This window comes from Lissotriton helveticus, chromosome 7, assembly GCF_964261635.1.
Source record: "Lissotriton helveticus chromosome 7, aLisHel1.1, whole genome shotgun sequence".
NCBI lineage: Eukaryota > Metazoa > Chordata > Amphibia > Caudata > Salamandridae > Lissotriton > Lissotriton helveticus.
In genome coordinates this window covers 397,414,814-397,437,716 of record NC_136068.1, presented here as the reverse complement: position 1 = coordinate 397,437,716, position 22,903 = coordinate 397,414,814, and the positions used below count along the sequence as shown (strand labels likewise).

At 46.7% G+C, this 22,903-nt stretch overlaps 1 protein-coding gene across 5 annotated transcripts in view; it reads left to right on the top strand.

The window, feature by feature from the left end:
* MTO1 (mitochondrial tRNA translation optimization 1) overlaps nt 1-22,903 on the top strand; it is a 569,440-nt gene that overhangs the window by 77,015 nt on the left and 469,522 nt on the right. For all 5 annotated transcript variants that reach the window (XM_078652253.1, XM_078652255.1, XM_078652254.1 and 2 more), the window contains one exon: nt 19,710-19,909. In XM_078652253.1, the coding sequence (XP_078508379.1) occupies nt 19,710-19,909 (200 nt within the window). The remainder of the gene's footprint in view (nt 1-19,709; nt 19,910-22,903) is intronic.

Genomic DNA, 22,903 nt, shown 5'->3' with positions numbered 1-22,903 from the left:
TCGGGGATATCTGGCAGTGGAGCTGGAATTGGAGCACTCTACATTTGGAATAGCTCAGCATACCCAATTACTTCTTGTAGATCGAAGGGAGTTGGGCCCTCTTTGAGCTGTGAAGAGTTGATGTTAGGAACGGCTTTGGATGGCTTTGGCTTTCTCTTGAATATTTCTGCCACCTTTCCTCCTCCTGGCGCTCTGTCATTGTAGTCATTCCTGGGTGCGCCAGTTTTCTGGATACACTACACCTCCTCAATTAAGGTGTTAATGGGTCAGATGTACGTAAATCTTATTTTGCATTTCCTAAATAGCAATTCCACACACATTCCACTCACATTAAACAACGCATTTTTAAATGCATTTTTTACTTTGCACATGGTTGCCATCAACTTTGAATCAATGGTAATAACATTTCCTAAATGCCTAATTCCAGGGGGCGTGGAATTTAATAAAATATCTACTTGTCCATGGGATAGGTTGCTTCATAAATCTGCTTGTCCTGTAACAAAATCCACATGTCCCTTTGGTGCCATGTAGTGCAGTGACACATTATGGCAGCAATCCTATTATTAAGGAGCTCTGATAATAGCTTCTCTGATTATGTCCAAGCTCATACCATTGTAGGATTTGATTACTAGCAATTCCCTTATATTGCCATATTTTCGGACATCTACATACTGGGGCTGGAGGGAGTGGTAAGCAATAGTTCCCCATTTGGAATGCCTTTCTGAGTCCGTGCAAACCTACTAACTTGCATGTTTTATGGGTTTCATCAGCTCGCCTCTAATAATTTCCAATACAGAGCAAGATTGAAAATTATCTCCTGACAAGGGCAAAAGTAAAACTTCTTCCAGAGTTGGGGAAAACAATTGATTGGTGGGAGAGTGAACTAGTTTCCACTAAACAGATTTTCACATGAGCTTATCTACACATGCATATTTGTTCATGCTTAAAGTGCAGTTCACAAATCTTTTATAGGAGTATGATTTTCTGACCTACTTTTGTAAATTCTCTGAATTCATGAAAGCCCTTAATAAGTACTAATGTAAGGAAATACCATGGGTGGACTTAGTGACTTTCATTAAGAATTAGGCCCCTATGTAGGTCTGGCATTACCCAAGATCTTTTGGTTTTATTATAATTCTCTCCCTCTCTGTACTGGATGGCTTCACTGTGAGTGGCTGCATTCTGATCTTTCAAAAAGAGCATTTTGGCTTTTGTTCAGTGCCAGAAACTACTATGGCAATTTGTGGTTTTGAAACCAAAAATATTTTTTGCTTTTGCCAAAGTTTTGGTATAATGATGACGGTCCGGCAGCTCCCACAAAAATAAAGTCTCACAAAAACCATGTTAAAACAAGACACGCATTGACAAAACCAAAAGGCTGAACAACTATGTCACACTTATTGGCTATGCCAATGTTTGTTTATTTTCATGTTGCCTGTAATTCTGTTGAAACTGGTTAGACTGATTTCCATTATGACTATTTTTGGAAATACTAGCATGCATCAACATATTTTACTAAATGATGCTTCAAAGAAATGGCACCTAAAATTTCACAGTAGTTAAGAAAAAAGTTTTTTTCCCTACTTGCATTTTTTTAATGAACATTTTATTTTGAAATAACAGAATCATCAATCTTGCTTTCAAGCTTTTGCACAAATTTGCATCTAATCAGAGAGCATTCTGGAGTCATTATATGAAGCCTCGTATTGTTAAACTTTGCAAATGTGTGTACACATTTTTATACTAAAACCACTGTTGGTAGTGCCGTCTGACCTTCCATTTCCTTAGAGTGCTCACCGTAATATTAAAGGCTTTGTTTATCTGGGTGTCTTGGCCCATACAGGGTGCTTTGATGGTGACCGGAGGGGGAGCCTGAATGCCCCCCTGTCCCTGCTGGCTCCCTGCCCCATTCGGGAACCGCATTGCCCCCCCCCCCCAGCATTCAGGGAGCTGCTAAATAGATGGTTCCCTGCGTGCGGGAGCCATTGTCATCGGTTTCCCTGCCTTCCTGACAGCAGGCAGGGAAACGGATGAAACCTCCGCTCCCAGCAAGCGGGAGCAGTTTGTTAGCTACTGCTTGCCGGGAGCAATGTTAGTGTTTGCTCTCACTTGGTGGCAGCTGTCACAGCTACCACCAAAGGAAAGCAAACTGCTATGTCCCGAGGGTAGGCACCTTCGGGAGATAGCGGGAGCCGGCCCTGGGGGGTGGTCGTACACCGGGCCATAAATGGCTCCAGTAGGGGGCTACAGTAGCTCTCTCCTTTGTTTTGCATTGTCAGTCTCAGGGGGGTGGTGGTCCCCGGGGCCACATATGGCCCGGGGTTGCCAGGGAACCGTGCAGACCCCCTCAATATTGTTTAATTTAGCCCTGGGGAAGAGGTTGTCCCTGGGTGAGTGGGGGGGGGGTGTTATGCGTTGCCCCATATATGTATATGTAGCCTCGGGGAAGTGGTGGTCTCCAGGGCATAAAAATGCCCCTGGAAGGGGACAACATGCTCCCCCTTTATTATTATTATAAAAATATGCATGCCCTCAGTACCTGGCCCACCCAGGGGCTTCATTAAAAACCAGCACAGGAGACCAGAATTTTTTTTTTATTTTACACGGTGAATTAAAAAATGCTTTTTTGCCCTGGTAGGGTCCCATGGGGACCTTAAGACCAAGGCTACAGGGTCAGGTTATTCGTATCCAGCGCCTTTTCTTTTTTTGCTGTTTTTTGGGGGGGTGGGGGACTCAGCTGAAGCAGAGTCCCAAAATGGCTTTCAACACTACCTGGTTGAAGTGTTGGCACCCAATCAGAGCTCTCCAGATCTCTGCAATAGCTCGTCATTATTCCTGAAGGCTTCACAGTCCTAGATACAAAAATTTGGATTTCCCTTAATATCTGAAAAACAATTGAACAAATTTACACGAAATAACAAAAAGCGTGGTTTCTAGCTGAAAAAAAAATCCTTTTTGCCAAATTTCGTGTAATTCCGTCCAGCGGTTCGAGTTGTAGGCGTGTCTTAAAATCTCTATGGGAAGTAGCATGGAAAAAACACACTTTTTTTTAAATTGCCCCATTTTTCTCCAACCCCGCTATACGGATCGCTCCAAAGCACAACTAGAATCACTGTGACTATTAGGAGTGACGGGGACTCCAGTCTGCCGGTTCAAACCAATTATAACCTATCATCAACACCGGCCGGCGGGGTCGCTACTCGAGCATCCACGATGTCTGTGCCCGAGGTTGGCCCATTTCACCAAGGCATAAAATGGGAGTGGCTTCCAAAAGGAAGCGAGGCGGGGGCGTACAGAGGGGGAAAAACCCTAAGCTGGCTAAATCAAATAAACCGGGTGAAAAGGTGTGTGTCGCAATTACGGATGCATCTATTACACCTGGGCCCCCATATGTAACTATACCTGCACCAAGCGCCTTACCCATGACACCCCAGTTGGTTCCATGCCGATCATGAACGAGGACTTTTGGTCAAAAAGACATGATCTTATTACCGCCTCCATACAGCCCATTCTTGCTAGGCTACTGTCAATCGAGGACTGAATAGAGAAATTTGAACGTATGACCACAACCAACTTGGAGAGTATCAACAAAAATCTATCTGAGTGTGGTAAAGAGAAAGAACTGCCGATAAATGGACCTAGGAACACTATCGATACCAAACGGATCTCCCATGGGATGCCTCTGGGTCCACTGGAAGGAACATCCCGGGAAAATTGTGGATCTGGTCCTAGCACCAAGGGAGGTGTAGATACACATTGTACCTCAGACTTCACGAAGGACAAGCCAATAGAACATCATAAATTGGGCGAGGGGACGGCGAAAAACATTCTCCAAGAAGGCAGAAAGGGATCTCATAACATCAACGGCTATAAGAACATGTTCCCAAATATTGACCAGCCACTAGAGTCCGTACCCTATGTTGCTGTCCTCACAGGGTTTCCAGAGTTAGACAAGGGCCGGGTTGAATCGTACATGGAACTAAAGAATAAAACGATTCACTGGTTGAATACAAATAGACCCATCCCCCCTTACATCCACAGTCAAATTATTTTGCACGGAGAGTGAGTTGGGTGGGTAGAAGAACGAAAGATATAGCGGGTGACTGTATAATCATTCATTTTCGAGATAGCAGGGTCGTCCGTTACATTTGTGAAAGGCCTTCTCATATCACGAGAACCAGTATCCGGATTTTTGACCTTAACTATTTCTATTACCCCTCATTGTATAAAGAGAATTCTGGCCTTCAGGGAAAGTCAAGTGATAGGGGATCTCGCTATGGCAACGCCAGTAATAGAATAGGTCATGATGAGTTGGGACCTGTGTCGAGTATCCCCTTAGCAATAGATTCAGCACGCTAGAAATGGTGGAATGACTGACTACATACAGGACTAACCAGCATAGTGATAATACCCTGGATGTGAGGGCTGAGAGTATGAAATCACAGTCTGCTTGAAGTGATGTGATAGGGCCCACAGATGGTGGTAGGAGGAGGTAGGCCATTTGACAGCGGTTGTCAAATCAAATAGCCCTATATCTAGCCGGGGGATTCTTATACCGGATGTACCTAGGAATGAAGATAATAACCTGGTGTCCCCTGTAGCTATAGATAGATGGGACCTGATGGTGACCCCAGAGAGTAAACAACCTGCAGTTAAATGCCGAATTAACAAAGGTGAACCTAGGAATGACCTGGGAAGACCAGGGACAGACACCAATAACGCAGTAAATTCAAGGCCCACACTTGAGACATCAGAAATAAGCAACATTTTCATGTTATTATCATGGAATGTTGCAGGGCTTGCATCTTATCTGTATACAAGAATCATGGGCAATTGAGGCATTACACATAGCTGGATACAGTACATTCCACACCCCTGCTAGATCTAGTTTGATGGGATGTAATGGGGGGATTATGTACCTATGTGTCTAATCTCACGGTCGATCTAGTAGTGAAATTTGAGAATGAAACAGAATTCTACCAGATATTGTCAGTAAGTCCTGGGGGCAAGAAGGGAACTTTTTAAATAAATTTCTATAACAATATTCAGAAAACGGAAATTATTAAAGTATTAGCAGAATCATGCCGAACCCTGAAAAATATAGTCGATCAACTGAGGGGTGATATGTGCTTAATATGGGCTGGTGATTTCAACTGCTCGCTATGCCCATATAACCATCTGGGCATTTGTGGCATGAACAAAGACAAAGAAGATCCTTTAACACATTTCTCCCATACTATTGTGGGGGGACATGTTAAACTATATAATTTTCCAATTTGATCTGGGTTTCGCTAATGACTTATGCATACCGTCTGTATCATTTGAACCAACCTTTATAGGGAGGGGCTGTAACACAGTAATTGATTTTTTCCTTATGTCAAAACGATACTCTTCTAACGTCCACATGTATAAAACTTCTGAAATAGCAATGAGTGACCACCACCCTATCTGCTTATTCTTCTTCCTTGCAGGGGGTAAACGTACCTCCAAGGAAATGCAAGCAATGTATAACCGCGACATAAATCTTGCTAGGACAAATGGTTATGCTATAAACTGGGATAGAGTGGAACCTATGGTTTTTCTAGAAACTTTAGTAAAAAATAAATTTGGGGATTTTGAGATTTGTCTCTCGCAGATGGACGACAATGTACTAGTGTTTGAAGCCTTCCTTAGAATTACAGCGGAAATACAAGATCTTCTCACCAGCAGGCAGAAACAGGCCATGAATAAGGCACAGGGCTGGTTTAACAGGGACTGTAGCAAGGCCCATGCTCACCTAAAGAAGGTCTTAAAACAAGAAAATAGAAGCAAGGAAGAACTGAGGTTGGCCAGAATTGATTATCAATAAAAAATCAAAAAGCGTAAGGCCCAGTTAAAAATGGAAGCATGGCAGGCGCTACACCAGGCCTGTATAACAAAGGATAACACAAGCTTTTCGAGGGCTGTTAATGTGCCCTTTTTTGTAGATAGGGACACTGATATTATTGACGTGGCAATCACGGAAGATAAATGGGTCAACTACTTCAAGGATCTTTATAAAGCTGATGTTTTAGCCCAGAGTGTGGGAACTACTATTATGGAGGGAGAAATGCTCATATTACACCATTCCCTTTGAACATTAAAATCTTGAAGAAGTTTTAACAGCGATTAAAGAGAGTGCCCGAGGGAAAGCCCCAGGCCCTGACGGCGTGCCAGTAGATGTTTACAGGTCTAACACCGAGCTATGGGCCCGCTCCTAACTAAGGTTTTGAATAGCTGCAATAGATATAGGTTTATTCCCACTTGGTCAGATGCTATCGTGATTCCCATCTTTAAAAAGGGTGACCGAAACGAACCCAACTGTTACCGTCCTATTTCCTTACTGGATTCTCTAATCAAAGTGGCGGGGAGGGTCATTTTAAATAAATTGCAATCCTGGGTGGAAGAGACAGGTTTACTTTCAAAGTTCCAATATGGGTTCATGACAGGACTAAGAACCATTGAACATGGATTAAACTTAGCTCTAATCACAGGCAAATGCGTATTAGCAAAAAGGGAAAAACTTTTTTTAACGATTGTCGATTTAAGTTCAGCTTTCGACTGCTTAAGTCTTGACAAACTGTGGAGCACCCTGAGATGGGTGTTGATCTAAACCTGCTGCTATTCATCAAGGAGCTATATAGGGGAGCGGGGGCGAGGGTCCGGTATGGGAAACGGGGAGAGTGTACAACCAAATTTAATATTAACAATGGAGTGAGACAAGGTTGCATACTCGCCCCGTTCCTGTTTAACCTCTATATAAATAGTGTAGGTTCATATTTGGCCCAGGACGGGCAGGATTACCAAAGTAAAGTAAAGCCCTCCCCAGTTCTACGCGTCCTCAGATAACACTCTCAGTCTTAGCGCTTGGACGCCTCAGGGCAACTATGTGCGCTCTATAAAAATCATTTTCATTTCATTTCATTTCATTACCCTATGAATTAGAATGACCCAGTCCCCATTTTATTATATGCGGATGACGCAGTCATCATGGCGCGGACACAGATAGGTCTGCAAAGAGCTGTCACTAAATTCGCAACTTATATGATGGAAAGAGGCTTGAAAATAAACAAAAGTAAAACCTTTACTATGTGCTATGGGATAAAAAAAAAGGAAATACATGTAAAATCTTTATTGATAACACCAAAGTAGATACCACAGACAGATTCTCCTATTTAGGTATCAATTTTGATAAATCGGGCTCGTGGTCATCAGCTGTAAATATAAGAAAACTATGATTCTCTAGAGCGATAGGCGCAGTACATAACTTTTCAAATAAACTGGGCGGCCGACCAGTCCCGGTGCTGGTGGATATTTATAAGTCCAAATGTGTATCTACTCCGACATTCTGGGCGGGGCTTTGGGGAATAGCTGATGACCAAAAAATCCAGTGTTGCGAGAACAAATTTTTGCGTTACCTTCTAGCTGTCCTGGGTTCCACTGCTACATTTGTATGTCATAAGGAACTGGGCCTGCCTTATATTTCCGATATTATTAAAGTTAATCCCCTTCTTTTTTGGCATAAGGTGTGGTCTTCCGTTGAGCCCAGTTTTAATAGGGATGTGATTAAGGACTGTCTTAAATTGTAGGGTCATCCAGGATTTTATGGATTAAATATGTAAAAAAACGATCGTATGACATCGGCCACCCAGAATACTTGGATTCTCCAAATTGTTTAGAAAGTATATCGAGGAAGAACTTGAAACTAATATGTTTAAATTATCTAGAAAACAAGCGTTGGCTCTCTGAAAAAGAAAAGCCTTCAGTCATGGATAATCATTTGATGTCGCAGTGTAATGGTATTCAACCCTAATTGGTACAGGTTCGAGGATGCTACCCACGCATGTTGCTAACTCGTTTCCGTGGTGGGTCCTTTTTTAAAATGATTACTTTCCCAGAGGCAAACTCATGGTCCAAACACCTGTTACCATGCCCGTGTGAAGACGTTTCCACCCAATCTATGTTGCGCTGCATATTCTTCTGTAAATTCTATGAATTCCCTAGGAAAAGATTTTTAATACCCATTTTAAAGAAGTGGGAACTTCGACAATGTAGAACAGCATTTTTGAGGCTTCAAATGTTATTTTATTTATTTATTTAAAAGGTTTTATATAGCGCTGCTGGACCCAGGAGTATCAGAGCGCTTTACATGGTAAATAAACATGTTATGATACATTATACAATTGACAATGAGCAGAAAAATTCAAACAAGATAAAAACATTGGAAAAGGGGGAGAGGTGTTGGGTAATAATAGCACATCAGAGCATAGAGGTAAAGAGTAGGGACAAAATCAGTAACATTAAGAACCCCAATATTTATTGAGGAGGAGAACTTTGAGACTTTTTTTGAAGAGAGGGTAAGAGGGGTTACAGCGAAGATCCTTGGGGAGTGAATTCCAGATTGTAGGAGCATTGCCAGAGAATGCACGTGATTGGGTCTTATTACATTTTAGTTTAGGAGGGATAAGGACAAGGGAGTTAGTGCTCCTCAGGGATCTGGAACACCCTGCCTTCTGTAGTTTGCTCGAAAGGTATGAAGGGGTGATTTGGTGAAGGGCTTTGTGCGTGATGCAGGCGATCTTGTAGGTGGATCGACCTTCAATTGGGATCCAGTTTAGGTTTTTGAGAACAGGAGAGATATGGTCAAATTTTTTACAGTCAGAAATAAGTCTGGCAGCTAGGTTGAGAACAGATTTAATCGGTGCTAGGTGGACTTTAGGGATGCCAGCAAGAGTGGCGTTACCATAGTCAATCCTGGAGAGGACAAGAGATTGGACAACGATTTTGAAATCATCTGCTGGAATGCAGGGTTTAATTTTTTTGAGGTGATGAAGGGAGAATAGAGCACTTTTGGCTGCATTTTTTATGTGGGGGATGAGATTAAGATTATGATCGATGCTGATACCTGGGGATTTGACAGAGTTGGAGGAGGAGAGGGAGCAATTAAGTGCATTGATATCGTTGATCCAGAGTTGAATGGGAAGGGAATTATTTTTGGGAGTGAAAAGTATGATTTCAGTTTTTTTAGGGTTAAGTTTGAGATGATTCAGATGGAACCATGATTGGACTTTAATCAGGGTGTCATTGAATTGGAGGATGTCATTGTGGGATTTGATCCTGTAGTATAGTTGAGTATCGTCGGCATAGAGGTGGTAACTGATTTTGGCTTCATTGAGTATGAGGGTGAGTGGTTCCATAAAAAGATTGAATAGGGTTGGGGAGAGGATAGACCCTTGAGGGACACCGAGTGAGACAGGTTGGGGTTTGGAGAGGCAGTGACTGAGCTTAATTTGTTGTGATCGATTTTGAAGGAACGAGGAGAACCATTTGAGTACAGTGCCTTCAAAGCCAAAATGATCTTTGAGGGTGTTAAGAAGGGTGGGATGGTGGACAGTATCGAAAGCAGCTGAGAGATCGAGGAGGATTAGTAGTGAGGATTCGCCTTTGTCTAAAGAGCGTTGAATGTCATCTGTAATATTGAGCATAGCAGTTTCGGTGCTGCACCCCTTTCTAAAACCAGATTGGAAAACGTCGAGGAAATTGAAGAAGATGATATGGTCATTTAATTGAAACAGGACACATTTTTCAAGGGCTTTAGAGAGGAGCGGAAGGTTCGAGATAGGGCGTAGATTGTTCAGGTCATTAGGGTCAGCGGTGGGGTTTTTAAGAATGGGGGAGATTTAACCTAGCTGAAGGGAGGGAGGAACACAGCCAGTAGAAAGTGAGGAGTTGATGATATCGGTCCATAAAGGGGCAATGATGTATTTGTTAGAGTGTGAATTTATTACATTTGCTGTATCGTCCTTTTTAAAAGCTGTTATTAGACATAGGAATAAAATGCACTAAATCTCTAGTCTTTACTAAACGAGTTCAACATTCTTGTGTAAATAACATACCAAGCGTCTTATGTTAACAATGATTTTGGTTCAAGAAGGATTTTGTAGAATATTGTTCATGTGAATATGTTTGGTATATTTTATCCTACTTATTCTGCTTTTATGGTTTTTAAGAAACAAAATCGAATAAGGCTATTTTTGATTTGATTTGATTCTGCTTTCTTGGGATATTTCCCCTCTGTTGTTTATTTAACACTACCTTATTCCATGAAAAAAGAAGAACGTTCCTTCAATTTTATGCAGGTAGGAATGCTTCTCAGATTCATAAAGGTAATAGTTTCTAGGCCTCATGCTGGATCTCTAAAGAACTCTGTGTTCGTTAAAATAATAGTATTTTTTTTTTTAACGTTGGCTATTGAAAATATTTTTGAAAATGTAAAAATACAGAACAGTACCTCAAACAGAAGTACCATAGGTGGCTCCATCTTTACATTTTGTGCCTGTTATGAGTGCAGTTTACTTAAGGACAGAGAGATCCGCTTTAGTGCAGCTAGTTCATCTCAGTTCTTTTGTCTAAGTGGCGAGAAAACAGTATTTTACACAATGTTCTCACCTTCTTGAGTGGTTCTTTTTCCACCCTTCAAGTTTTTTAGTCTTGTCCTTCTATTTTCTTGATTTAGTGATGATGCAGCATTTGCAAGAATGCTTTATTCAGTCAAGCAAATAGTGTCCCCTGTCGTTACTTGGGTGCATTAGCTGCTGTGTTAGACTGGCTGCTGGCAACCACCCCAAGCAATGTCAATCAGGTACAAATCAATAAGGACACTCAATAAGGAACAACACACAGTTAGAGGGTACAGTTTAGCTTTAATGAAATACTTGCACAAGAATCTGTTGTGGCAAAAATGGTTATTCATTAGCATAATGGTTACATGTATATTGATGGTGCAATGCTAGCTCAGTAATATTGCAGGAAAGAAACAATCTTTGAATCATTCATAATGCAGTGAATCAAAGTGCAAGAGTCATTCCATAAATCAAGATAAGGCAGAAGAATTTGGTCTATCAACCCCTAGTACTTAACTTAGTAGCTAACACCGGGAAGCCCGCTCCAACCTCTCTGTCTCTCCCTCCCTGGGAAACGGTGCAACAGGGGCAGCGGCAGAGGGTGCACGACTCAATGTGTGAGCTTTCTCAAGACATCCGCACCCCTCCATTTATATCCTAAAAGCTGGCTATGCAACATTATGTTGTTGTCTTATACTGGTGAATCTTGTGGTATCAGTGTTTAAGCTAACTCAAGATACTTGCTTTTACTTGTACCCATCCAGCATCCTCCCCAGGCCCTCAGACTACTTCCAGGCCTTTTCTGGGTCAGTACAGCCTCAATGGTATGTCTTCCACGATTCACATGCCTCTGCTTGGTACATTAAACCAAAGCATTGGCAGATAATTGCGTCTTCTAAAAAATAGAAAAAACATACATCTGTCTCAGCGTGGTACATGGGTTTTCTGCATGCATTTCCACTCCTCATCACTGCCTTAGATAATTAACCCCTTCACGGCACAGCGTCTTCCACACACTTGGCCTATACTGCACAGCGGCTCATAAGCCCTTTTTCCAATGTGAGGAGGTGATGTAATTTCAGAATCTGCACTCTAGGAGTCTGTATTGTCTAGCCTCCTATCTATGACATTCCCATCCTGCCACTGCATGCAATGAGACAAACGGCTCGCACTGAAGGGCAATTGAAGCTTTTGTGAGCCTAGAATTCTAACTCTTATAATATTCCCCTCAGAAACAACTCTCTAGAGCTCAAACTAGATCCAGTAGGCACTGTCCTCCCAAGTGCATAGGAGAGACTATTTCCTCATCTCACATACCTTAGATGCAATTTTCACAACTGACAGCAAAGTACCTGCAGTGCCCTCCACCTGCCTCTCCTCTGTCTCATACCCAGCGTTCTTTTTTTAAATTTGGGCCAAGCCCCAAACAATGTCTACTGAGGTTTTGGTGCAGACCTTGTTGTTCCCCTCTTGTGTGTCATGGGATGCTTTAGAACTAATGAATTAGTCAATGCACAGGGATGATTTTGTGCTTTTTCTCTCCAGAGTTTGCTGTGCTGAGCAGTTTGCTGCTAAGATATTCAGCGCCAGCCTACTTTTGAGGAGGGGTACCATTACACTGATTTCAATTAATTAAGAAAGGCATTTACGGGGGCGTGACCAAGATGGCGTCGGAGTAGGACGCTTTTCCCTGCCTCTCCGGCGCCGATCCAGCAAAGCTGCTGATAGCGCGGCACCTGGTGTCCAGCTCGGCCCCTACTCGGTGGCGGAGGTCGCCGGTGTCCTGCGGTGGTGAGCGGTGCCGTCAGCGAGGTGAGGGATCGCCCGGAGAAGCTGCGGGACCGGCGGAGCTCTGCGGCCTGTGGATCCCCGGGCTAGATTAGCGGAGGCCGGCCCGGCGAGTCGCGGGGCCCACCGCGACGGAGGAGACCCTTTCCTGCGCCCCGCCCCGTCCTGGGTCATTCTGCCTCGGCCCGCCTGGGCTGCGGGCTGTCGGCGGAGGCGGCGAGGGGCGGCTGCGATCACCGGTGAGGCCTGGGGGTGCCGGCGAGTGGCGAACAGAGAGCAGAGAGGTTCCGGAGACCTCGGTGAGGGGCGGCGCCACTGTGCCCCGCCGGGGTCCGGAGTAGCACCTGTAGTGCGGCGAGGACCGGGCTCCGCGAGGGCCCCAGGGAGCCTAGTCCTGGTGCGTGACCCCCCGCTCTGGACGGGGGAGGTACGGAGGGAGCCGACCAGCTGACGGGGCCCGTCGAGGGACGAATTGGTGGTGCTGCCGGCACCTGGTGCAGCGACGGCCTCGTGACTGCTCCTGGGGTGGTACACGCCCCGGGCCTTTTGTGGACTGGCACGGCGCCACCGGTGCTGTGGGAGAGTACCTACACGGCGGAGGGTCCTGACCTGCGAGGAGTGTGGGGGCCCGGGGGCACCGGCCAGGAGGTGTAGTGGAGGCCCCGGGCGCTTCCCAGAGGCCGCTTTTACCCGATCTGAGGCTGCTGGACTTGATGCGTGGAGACAGGCGCAGGCCCTGTGGGGGTGCTAACAGTGGACGACGATTCCAGCAGGACGGGAGCGATCGAGGCTGGCGCGGCCTCCTACGCTGTTGGAGGGCCTTACCGGCTGCGTTTGGTGCCAGAATGGATGGTGTGTGAGCCGAGGGGACTGCGGCTGCTCATTGCCTGTACTCGGTCTTCCAGAGGGGGCTCCGGTCATTCGCTGCGAGCTGGAGCGGGCTAGGGGTGCTGTTGGGGGTGCGTACCTGGAGGCCCGGAGGTGCTCTGGTTGAGGAGCGTGGCGCCGCCATTTTGCCTGGCTCGACCGATTGTTTGAGTGCGTAGCGCTCGCTCCTGGACTTCTGCTGTCTGGATTGCTTTCGTGCACCGCCTATCCAGGGCTTATCGTAGCTGCCTGGGGGCCTCTTGACTTCTGGGCTTTGCGCACTCCTATCTCCTGGTGTCTGGGCGCCGGAGATTCGCTGGGAGCCTCTGGCCGGGAGCTGTGTGGCGGACACGGAGTGGGGCTGCCCGCCGGGGCCAACTACTGCGCCTGCAGGTCCAGCTCTGGGTACTGCTTGGTTCTGGTGGTGATTGGTGGAGCGTTCGCCCTGGTGCAAGGCGCCCGACATTATGGCTAACCAGGCCCGCAAGGGACGCGTTCTGAAGGACGGCGCAGCTAGATCGTCGCAGCAGCCGGCGTCCCCCGGTGCAAGTGGGTCGCCCAGGATGTCCGATGACGAGGCCCCGGCCACTAAGGCTTTTATGACCGAACTTTTTGCTTCCATCAAAGAGGACATCTCCGAGCTGCGGGCGCAGCTGGCCTCTGATCTCCGGGAAGTACGGCGAGATGTTGATGGGATTGGAGAAAGGGTGGCGACTCTTGAGGACCATGATTTGAGCACGGCCAATGATGTCCACTTACTCCAGCAAGACGTCATTCGCCTCACGGAGCAGAACTTGGACCTGCAGGCACACATGGAAGATCTTGAGAACCGCTCCCGGCGGAATAACATTCGCATTAAAGCGGTACCGTGGGATGGTGAGTCGGGAGACCTGCGAGGCTATGTGCAGGAGCTGTTGCTGCAGATCCTGGATGAGGACGATGTGAAGGATATCCAGATGGATAGGGTTCATCGCGTTGGTTTGCCTAGGAGAGGGGGGGGGCCGCCCCCTGACATCCTTGTCTGTGTTCATAACTTTCAATTGAAGGAGCGCATCCTCCGAAAGGCTCGGGCCATCGATTCGCTGCAATTTCGGGGCCATCATCCTCAGCTTTTCCAGGACCTAGCAGCGTCTACACTTCAAAAAAGGAGGGATTTCCGGCCGGTGACCTCCTTTCTGCGGGAACGCAACATCGCCTACTCTTGGGGGCACCCGTTCAGGATCATCTTCAGGTGGCAGAATCGACTGATGCAGATGCGCTCCCTGCGGGAGGCGAGGGAGCTCTTGGGTTTGGAGGAGGTTGCACCGTCCCAGGGGTCGAATGCGTCCCCATTTCGGGGGCGACGTCGGTCCTCCTCGTGGCATAGAGTGGGGTCCTCTCCTGCGCGGGGGCGCCCGGACCGCGATGCCAGCCAGCAGGAGAGGGGAAATGCAGTGGCATCAGTAGTTTCAGCGACGGTGCCGGCGTCACAGGCCAGCTCTGGAGCGGCGTGACGGTGACTTGATACTACGGATCGGCGCTGGAGGGGCATGGACCCCCCCGGTCTGGGTGAATGGATGTACTTTCGGAGAAGACTCCCCAGACCGTGACCTTGGGAAGAACCGAGATGGTCTTCCTGACCGGTCCCCGGAGTGGTCGATGTTTCGTGACCTGTGGACCACTGGGACTGATGAGTATTTTCTGCACTGTTTTTGTTTTGTTTCCACTTTCACTGTCCCCTTTTCCTTCGGCCTACAGGGGACTTCGGCTGTTGTCTCCTCGCCGGCCCTGGGAGGACTTTTGGGTACTTTGGATGGGTTGTTTGGGGGTTTCCGGGGGGGGAGGGTCTTGGGGGGGCTGTTTGGGGTGTTGGGGTTGGGGGTGTGGGGGGGTTCTGGTGGTGACGCGGACGTGTTGTGGATTGTGTCATGTGGTGGTGAGAGGGAAGGTGGGAGGCGCTGTTGGTATGTGAGTTGCGGGGTGATTTGGCGCGGGGCTCGAGGTTGGGATTGTGGGGTGAAGGATTGGCGGGAGTCTGCTTTTCATATGTGTTGTGACCGGGGTTCCTTCTGGCGGGGGTGGTGGGCATGTTCCAGAGTCATAGAGGAGTCTAGTTTTTTGTCTCACGATGCCTGTTAGCTTAGGGACATGGAATGTTAAGGGACTGAACTCTCCGCAGAAAAGGCTAAAGGTGTGGAAATATATAACGGACCACCAATTGGATATAGTGGGACTTCAGGAGACTCACCTTGCACGCAAAGATGAGCTGCGTCTTAAGCATAAGGCATATCCCCTAATATACAGATCCTCTGCGTCCACGAAGCATAAGGGGGTGGCCCTCCTCTTCCATGCTTCGCTGCTTTTTCAGCCTGTGGCGGTGCGCACGGATAGGGAGGGCCGTTGGTTGATGGTGAAAGGGCTGGTGCGGGGGAGGCTGTGTACTTTTGTTGTGATGTATGTTCCTAATACTGGCCAGAATAAGTTCTTGCAAGGCTTGCTGCATAAAGTGGGTGATTTTGTTGAAGGGCGGTTGTTCCTCATGGGGGACTGTAATTTGGTGTGGGACAGGGCGCTGGACTGCTCAGGCGCTCGCAGGGCGGATACTGGTGTGTTCTCGGAGCTGTCACGGCAAAAGGTTGCGGACATGGGGTTGGTTGATGGGTGGCGGTTTATGCATCCAACGTCCAGAGATTACACGTTTCATTCTCATGTACACCACTCATATTCACGATTGGATCATGTATTCCTCAGCCAGGCTCTTAGAGGAGATGTCCTTGACTCCACCATACTGCCCATCTCGGTCTCGGACCACAGCATGCTGGTGCTTACTCTACGCTGGTCGTCGGCAGACACCGGGCAACGGAAATGGTATTTCCCGGCTTCGGTACTTCGGGACGAGGCTTCTAGCAAGGCGCTGCGGGTGGCCATTAGGGAGTTCTTTACCCTCAATCCGCCGTCCGATACCTCTGTATCCAACACGTGGGATGCCTTTAAGGCGTCCGTCAGGGGCACATGTTTGGGCCTTAATGCACAACTCAATCGGTTGCGACGTAGGGACCGGGAGGCCCTGGAGGCTGAACTGGCTTCTCTCGAGCGGGCGCATAAACTCAACCCCTCGAGGGTGACCCTCCGGCCTCTTACGGCGGTACGGGGGAAATTGAGGGCACATTACAATAACAGGGCTGAGTTCACACTTCTGAGATTGGGCCGACAGTCCTACTCTTGTGGTAACAAGGTGGGGAGGCACTTGGCCCGACAACTTCGTGACAGGCGGGAACGTGAGTACATTGGGGGGATCCGCGATTCTATGGGTCAGTTGCAGCACCGGGACGAAACAAAGGCGGCCATCTTCGGACGCTTCTACTCGGATCTATACGAGGGGGAAAGGCTGGGAGCGGCTGCCCAGAGGGAGTACCTGGGGCGTCTGCATCTTCCGCAGGTGTCCAGGGAATGGAACGAGCTATTAGGGGCCCCGATTACCAGGGAGGAGGTGCTAGAAGCTATTGCGAACTTGAAGCTTCACAAGGCGCCTGGCCCGGACGGTTACACCGCTGTGTTTTATAAATCTTACGCTTCCGAGATCTGCGATTTCTTGGTCACCCTTTTTAATGACATGGCCACCTCCGGTTCCTCTACTGGCTCCTTGGCGGAGGCGATGATTACGGTCTTGCCGAAGCCGGGGAAAGATCCAGCGCAATGCGCCTCCTTTCGCCCGATAGCGCTTCTTAATTTGGATGCCAAACTATACTCGGCGATCCTGGCACGTAGGCTACAGGATCTTATGCCGGCGCTAATCCATCCAGACCAGTCTGGCTTCATCAAGGGGCGCCAGACGCATGATAACACTCGTCGGGTGGTGCATCTAATAGAAAAGGCAGAAAGATTTCGTATTCCGGCGGTCCTAGTGGGCCTGGATGCCGAGAAGGCCTTCGATAGGGTGGACTGGGGGTTTCTGTTCAATACCATGACTGCCTTTGGTTTTTCGGAGGCTTTCGTCACTATGGTGAAGGCTAATTTCTGCTGCCCCCGGTCCCGGGTGGCGGTGAATGGTCATATGTCAGCGTTCTTTACTCACACTCGGGGAACTAGACAGGGTTGTCCTCTGTCTCCCCTGCTGTTCGCGCTGAGCATCGAGCCGCTAGCGGTAGCGGTGCGGGAGCACGTCGGGATCCGAGGTCTGCCATTTGCGGGGGAACAGCACAAGATTTCGCTTTTCGCGGACGACGTCTTGTTCTCTATTACTGATCCGGAAAACTCGCTGCAGTACATTAGGGAGGTCTTATTGGAGTTTGAGGCCGTGGCCGGCTTTAAGGTCAACTATAGCAAGTCCTACATCCTGAATCTTACCCTTTCGCAGGTCGAGAGGGATCGGGTACGGCCGCTGACTCCGCTGGCCTGGGCCACAGGTTCGATTGTCTACCTGGGGGTCCATCTGACTCCGACGGTGGGCGGGCTGTTCCAGGCCAATTTCCCATCTTTGTTGGCGAAGTCCCGGACGGAATTGGATAGGTGGAAACCAAAATTTCTGTCATGGCTGGGCAGAATTCATGCCGTGAAGATGGTTCTCCTCCCTAAATTCTTATATTTGTTCCAGGCATTGCCTATCCCCATAGACAGCGATTTCTTTCGGCGGCTCAAGACCCATGTATTGCGTTTCGTTTGGCAAGGGGGTCAGGCACGGGTCTCCTATGCGGTTCTTCGGCGGCTGAGATCTGAGGGTGGAGTGGGGCTCCCTGACCTGCAGTTATATTACAAAGCCGCGCAACTGCGAGTGTTGGTGGAGTGGTCGCAACAAACCTCCGAGAAACATTGGCTCCATATGGACCGCTGCGTTGCCGGCAGGTCGATCTGGGACTTAGCCTGGAAACCGAAGAGGGACCGCCCTCTCAACGCATATATAAGCACTCCTACGAGCACAGTGTTGAAGGTGTGGGACTCGCTAGCGGCGGACGACCGTTGGACCACGTTCCCTTCGCCATTTACGCCCTTGCATTGCAACCCGGCTTTCCCTCCGGCGCTTCGTGAAGGGCCGTTTGCGGTGTGGAGGGAGGGGGGGTGTCGGGCGTTGACCCATTTGTTCCACGGCTTGGACACCCTAACTTTCGCTAACTGTATGAGAGATTATGGGGTCCCCCAGACTGAACAATTCCGGCATGTCCAGCTGCTTCACTGGGCTACGTCACCTGGGGTGGTGGAGGCTGCTACGAGACCGCCGACGCCGTTTGAAGCCTTTATTTTACGAACGTCCACCATGAAGGGGGCCATTTCCTTCATATACAAGTTGTTGCTTCAATCGTCGGTAGCTCCTCGACCTCGATATATGGGGCAATGGGAAGAAATGCTGGGGCGAGATATCTCGGATGTGGGATGGTCGGCGCTTTGGCGGGACCTGACGACCTTTAACCATTCCTTGCACCTGAGGGAAGCCCACCTCAAAACGGTCATGCAATGGTATATGTGCCCGACTAGGCTTCACCGCATTTTCCCGGCGACCTCGGATAAGTGCTGGAGGGGCTGCGGACTTCTAGGAGACTTCCGCCACATTTGGTGGGACTGTCCGGTGATCCGTCCGTACTGGGAGGAAATCCTCTCGCATATAAAGGAAGTGCTGACTTATCCCATTGATGAGTCTATGGCTTGTGTCCTGCTAGGGCTGCGTGACCCTGGACTTGTTTATCAGACCAGGGCCGATAAAAAGATTTTGTGGCTATGCCTCGGCGCTGCGAAGCTCACGCTGGCCGCGGCCTGGAAAAAGAAGGATGCCCCGGCAGTGTCACTGTGGCATGCACGACTCTGGAGGTTGCTCAGTTTGGAAAGAGTGGCGGACATCTTCCTTGGCCAGTATAAGAATTTCCGATATCAGTGGGGTCCCCTGGTTGACTTTCTCTCTAAGGGGTTACCCTCAGCGGTATGTCCGGCTTCATTGAGGTCGATGCACCTCTTTCAAGTGTAATATGGTTGTGGACTGAGTGTTGAATGAATGGCGTCACCATCAGGGGGGGAGGGTGGGGGTGGGATGGGGCGGTTGGTTGTCATGGTTTATGGGCTGTGGAGGGTCCACGGACTGCTTATCTACACAGCTTGTGTGGGACTTGGAGGATTGGGGCCCAGCTTATTGCAGCACTGGTTATCCTGGATGGCCTGGCCTAATGATGGGCTTGAAGGCCGATTGGTACTGTGGTCCTAGTTGCTAAGTTGTCTCGCTCCTGGCCTGGATTTGCCTGTAATATAATTTGGAACACTGCTGAAGCATGCACTATGATTTGCCCTGATATGGAGTAATGTGCGGTTCCTCCGCAGCCCTTTGTTTATCTGTTTATTCTTTCTGCAAATCAAAAATAAAAATTTTACAAAAAAAAAAAAAAAAAAAAAAAAAAAAGAAAGGCATTTACCTAGTGGCTCTCCACATGAGGATTTAGTTGGATGATGACAAGTCCTATAAATTGGTGTTTAGATTGTAAAATCCATTCAGAACGAGAAGCTATTGAGCCAAATTACCCAGCCATCAAATATTATCTTGTTTTGCAGCTCTGGTCCCCATTCCTTGTTTAGTTTGAGTGGTGTTGTTTGGGTGGGTGTGCTGTATCCTCATGATAGGCAGAGGTGCTGAATATCTTTAACATGTTATAACTGCTCCTTTTTTTAACCTTGCAGGTCAGATGTCCTGTAACCCTTCATTTGGGGGCATCGGGAAGGGGCACCTTATGCGGGAGGTGGATGCCCTAGATGGACTGTGTGCCAGAATCTGCGACCAATCTGGTATTCACTACAAGGTTCTCAATCGGTGTAAGGGGCCAGCAGTATGGGGACTTCGAGCACAAATCGACAGGAAACTCTACAAGAAGAACATGCAGGTTAGTGCAAAAGGAGACAGAAGATGGAAATTGATGTAAATCTAGCTCTGGAGTCAACACCTGCATACTTGTCATTTTGGAGGATGTAGCTAGGGTATGTTGTGCAGTTTTGCATGTAATGCCTGCAGTTTAGTATCCACATCTGAAGTCTTACATTCTGTGTCCAGGTTTAGACGGCACATCAGGATTCACATCTACCGGTCACATCGTGCCCATCTCTTAAAGGTTGAGCCAGATCAGAATAAGTCTTAAGTAAAGCAGTCTCAAACATCAGCTTGCCACGCCAAATGACAGTTGTTTTCTCTTGGCTCTATCAGCAGCATTTAACATGGTATACCACATGTTCTTTCTTTCACTCTTGCTTCTTTTGGGGTAACTTGTATTGTGCTTTCATTGTGTCTTTTTGACTGCTCTAGCTTGAGCTGACCTGAAACCCCCCCACCTCCTTCCTATTTTTGGAGTATCCAAAGGCTCTGTCTGTCCTTGCCTCACTCCTTTTTTGTATCTACCCTACTCCTCTTGCCTTTGCTATCTCCTTTGGTCTTTCTGATAGATTTTATACTGATAGTTCTCAAATCCTTGTCTTTTTCTGCACACTTAACCCCTCGTTGAACAAGATCTCAAATTGTATCTTCTCCATACAAACCTGTTGTGTTCCCGTTCCCTCTACATTAACCCTCTTACAACTAAGATTATCTTTCTCCCCCAGCTTCTTCTCATTTCATCTGACACACCCACTGTTTATTACAGTTTCAGCAACTTTGCGTTCTCAGTCGCCCTATGTTTACAATCTGACTTATGCATTGCCCCCAGTTCCATTCTCACCTCATTTTCCTGTTATTTCTTTGATGTGCCATTTCCCACAATACAATATCTACAAAGTGGAACACGCATTGCTCTGGCCCACATTACTGGCAATGGGCGCCCCTACTGAAATTATCCATCTGCTCGCCCGCTTGTACAATAATCTATCAAGCAAAGTAAGGTTTGGAACAGATGGTGAATGCACCCCTTTTTTTGATGTCAAGAGAGGCATCCGTCAAGGATGCGTACTCGCCCCCTTATTATTTTCCTTATTTATTAACTACGTTGATACAACTTTAAGAATGACCAATGCAGACGCACCAACTATAAAAGGTAACCCTATCCCAATCCTTTTATACGCGGATGACGCGGTCCTCCTCTCCAGGACTCATAACGGACTGCAACACCAAATTAATCAATTCCACGTATTTATAGAAAACAGGGGATTGAAAATTAATAAAGGGAAGACAGTTACCATGGTGTGTGGTAAGAAACAAAGAAAACACAAGTCTTTTTTCTTAGAAGGGGGAAATTAGAAAGTGTTAATAGTTTCTGTTATCTAGGTATTACCTTCTCAGGAGACGGGAAATGGATTAATGAACAAAAAAGTGTTCTTTTTAAAATGGCCAGGAATACTAACAGTATTTTCAGATTTGCTGCGAAACTAGGGGATCGCAGAATTCCTGACATGTTGACCCTTTTTAACGCCAGATGCATTTCGTCAGCCATATATGGGGCTGGAGTTTGGGGGTATGATGCACAGAGTGCCAAAACTGTTCAGGGGAAGGAAAATGTGTTTTTAAAAAGACTAATCAGTGCCCCAGCTACGGCTTCAACGGAGTTATTACACAAGGAATTAGACCTGTATTATGTCAAAGATTTAATTGCGCTTCGTCCTCTGTCCTTATGGCGTTCAATATGGGCAAAGGAGGAGACAAAGTTTACACAGGATGTAATAACTGATTGTATTAATCTTGACCATCGATCAAAAATTCCTTGGCTGAACCATATACATCATTGGTATAAAACATTGTATGGTCTGGACATTTTTAAAGATTTTAAAATGGATCCTATTCTATCAAAACGGGAGCTGAGATTAGAGTGGAAAAATATAAGAATCAAAGTACATTCAATCTCTACCAACAATATAACATTAATGTAGGTTTCCAATTTTATCTTGTAACAGTTAGTATTCCTTCCCATCGATTTGTGTTAACCCGTCTCCGTTTAGGAATTGTGCATCATCTCGTGGCCTTCCCTGTGCCTAAACAACCTGGAACGTGCCTGTGCCCATGTGATGGCAAATCAAAACAGAGCGTATGTCACTTTATGCTATTTTGCACTTTTTATACGTCTTTTAGGAAATATTATTTGAAACCCATCTTTTTAAAATATGATACGCATCATTTACAAACAGCAATGAAATTAGTGTTTAATCTAGAGTTCCCAGATGTATGTTTTTATGTGGCTAGTTATATTTTAAAATGTATTTCTGCTAGAAAATCAATTATTACATGAATTTCGCAAGCTGCTAAATGTATTATGCACTTTATAACAGGATGTTGTTGATATCATGTATTATCATGCTAATTTGCACACATATGTTTGAGTACATGCTGCTATGGAATAATATCCACTATTGGAACGATCCAGCACCTGCACTTTTGTCATAGTTATTCCTTGTGAATAGCCTGATTAGACGCTGTTATATGCATATTGCACTTTGGGAAGTATGTTGCAGAATTCCTTTTAGAAATTATCAATCTGTATTTATACAGAGATGATACTTAGCACTTTAACTGCATATTTGCACATTATCAATGGTCGTATAATTATCAATACTACAGCCAAATGTATTTTTCTAGATGACCTTATGATTTTGCACTATTATTGTTGCTAAATGTCTTTATTTTAAGCGCAATCCCGTTATTTGTTATTTCTCTTCTTTATAGCTGTTTCAAAATGTGTAAAATTTTATGTCTGTTGCTATATGGTTGTGTTATTTTACAAACCGAATAAAGCATCTTTGAAATTGAAATACAAAATGTGTCACTTCCTATCCATGCTGTGAAGCTGCTAATCTCTATTTGCGTTCTTTCTTGACTACTGTTCGTAGCAGGACCTTCAAGCGAATCATTATAAACTTCACATCCTACACGTTTCTTGCCTCCTTTTGCTGACTCTCCTTTC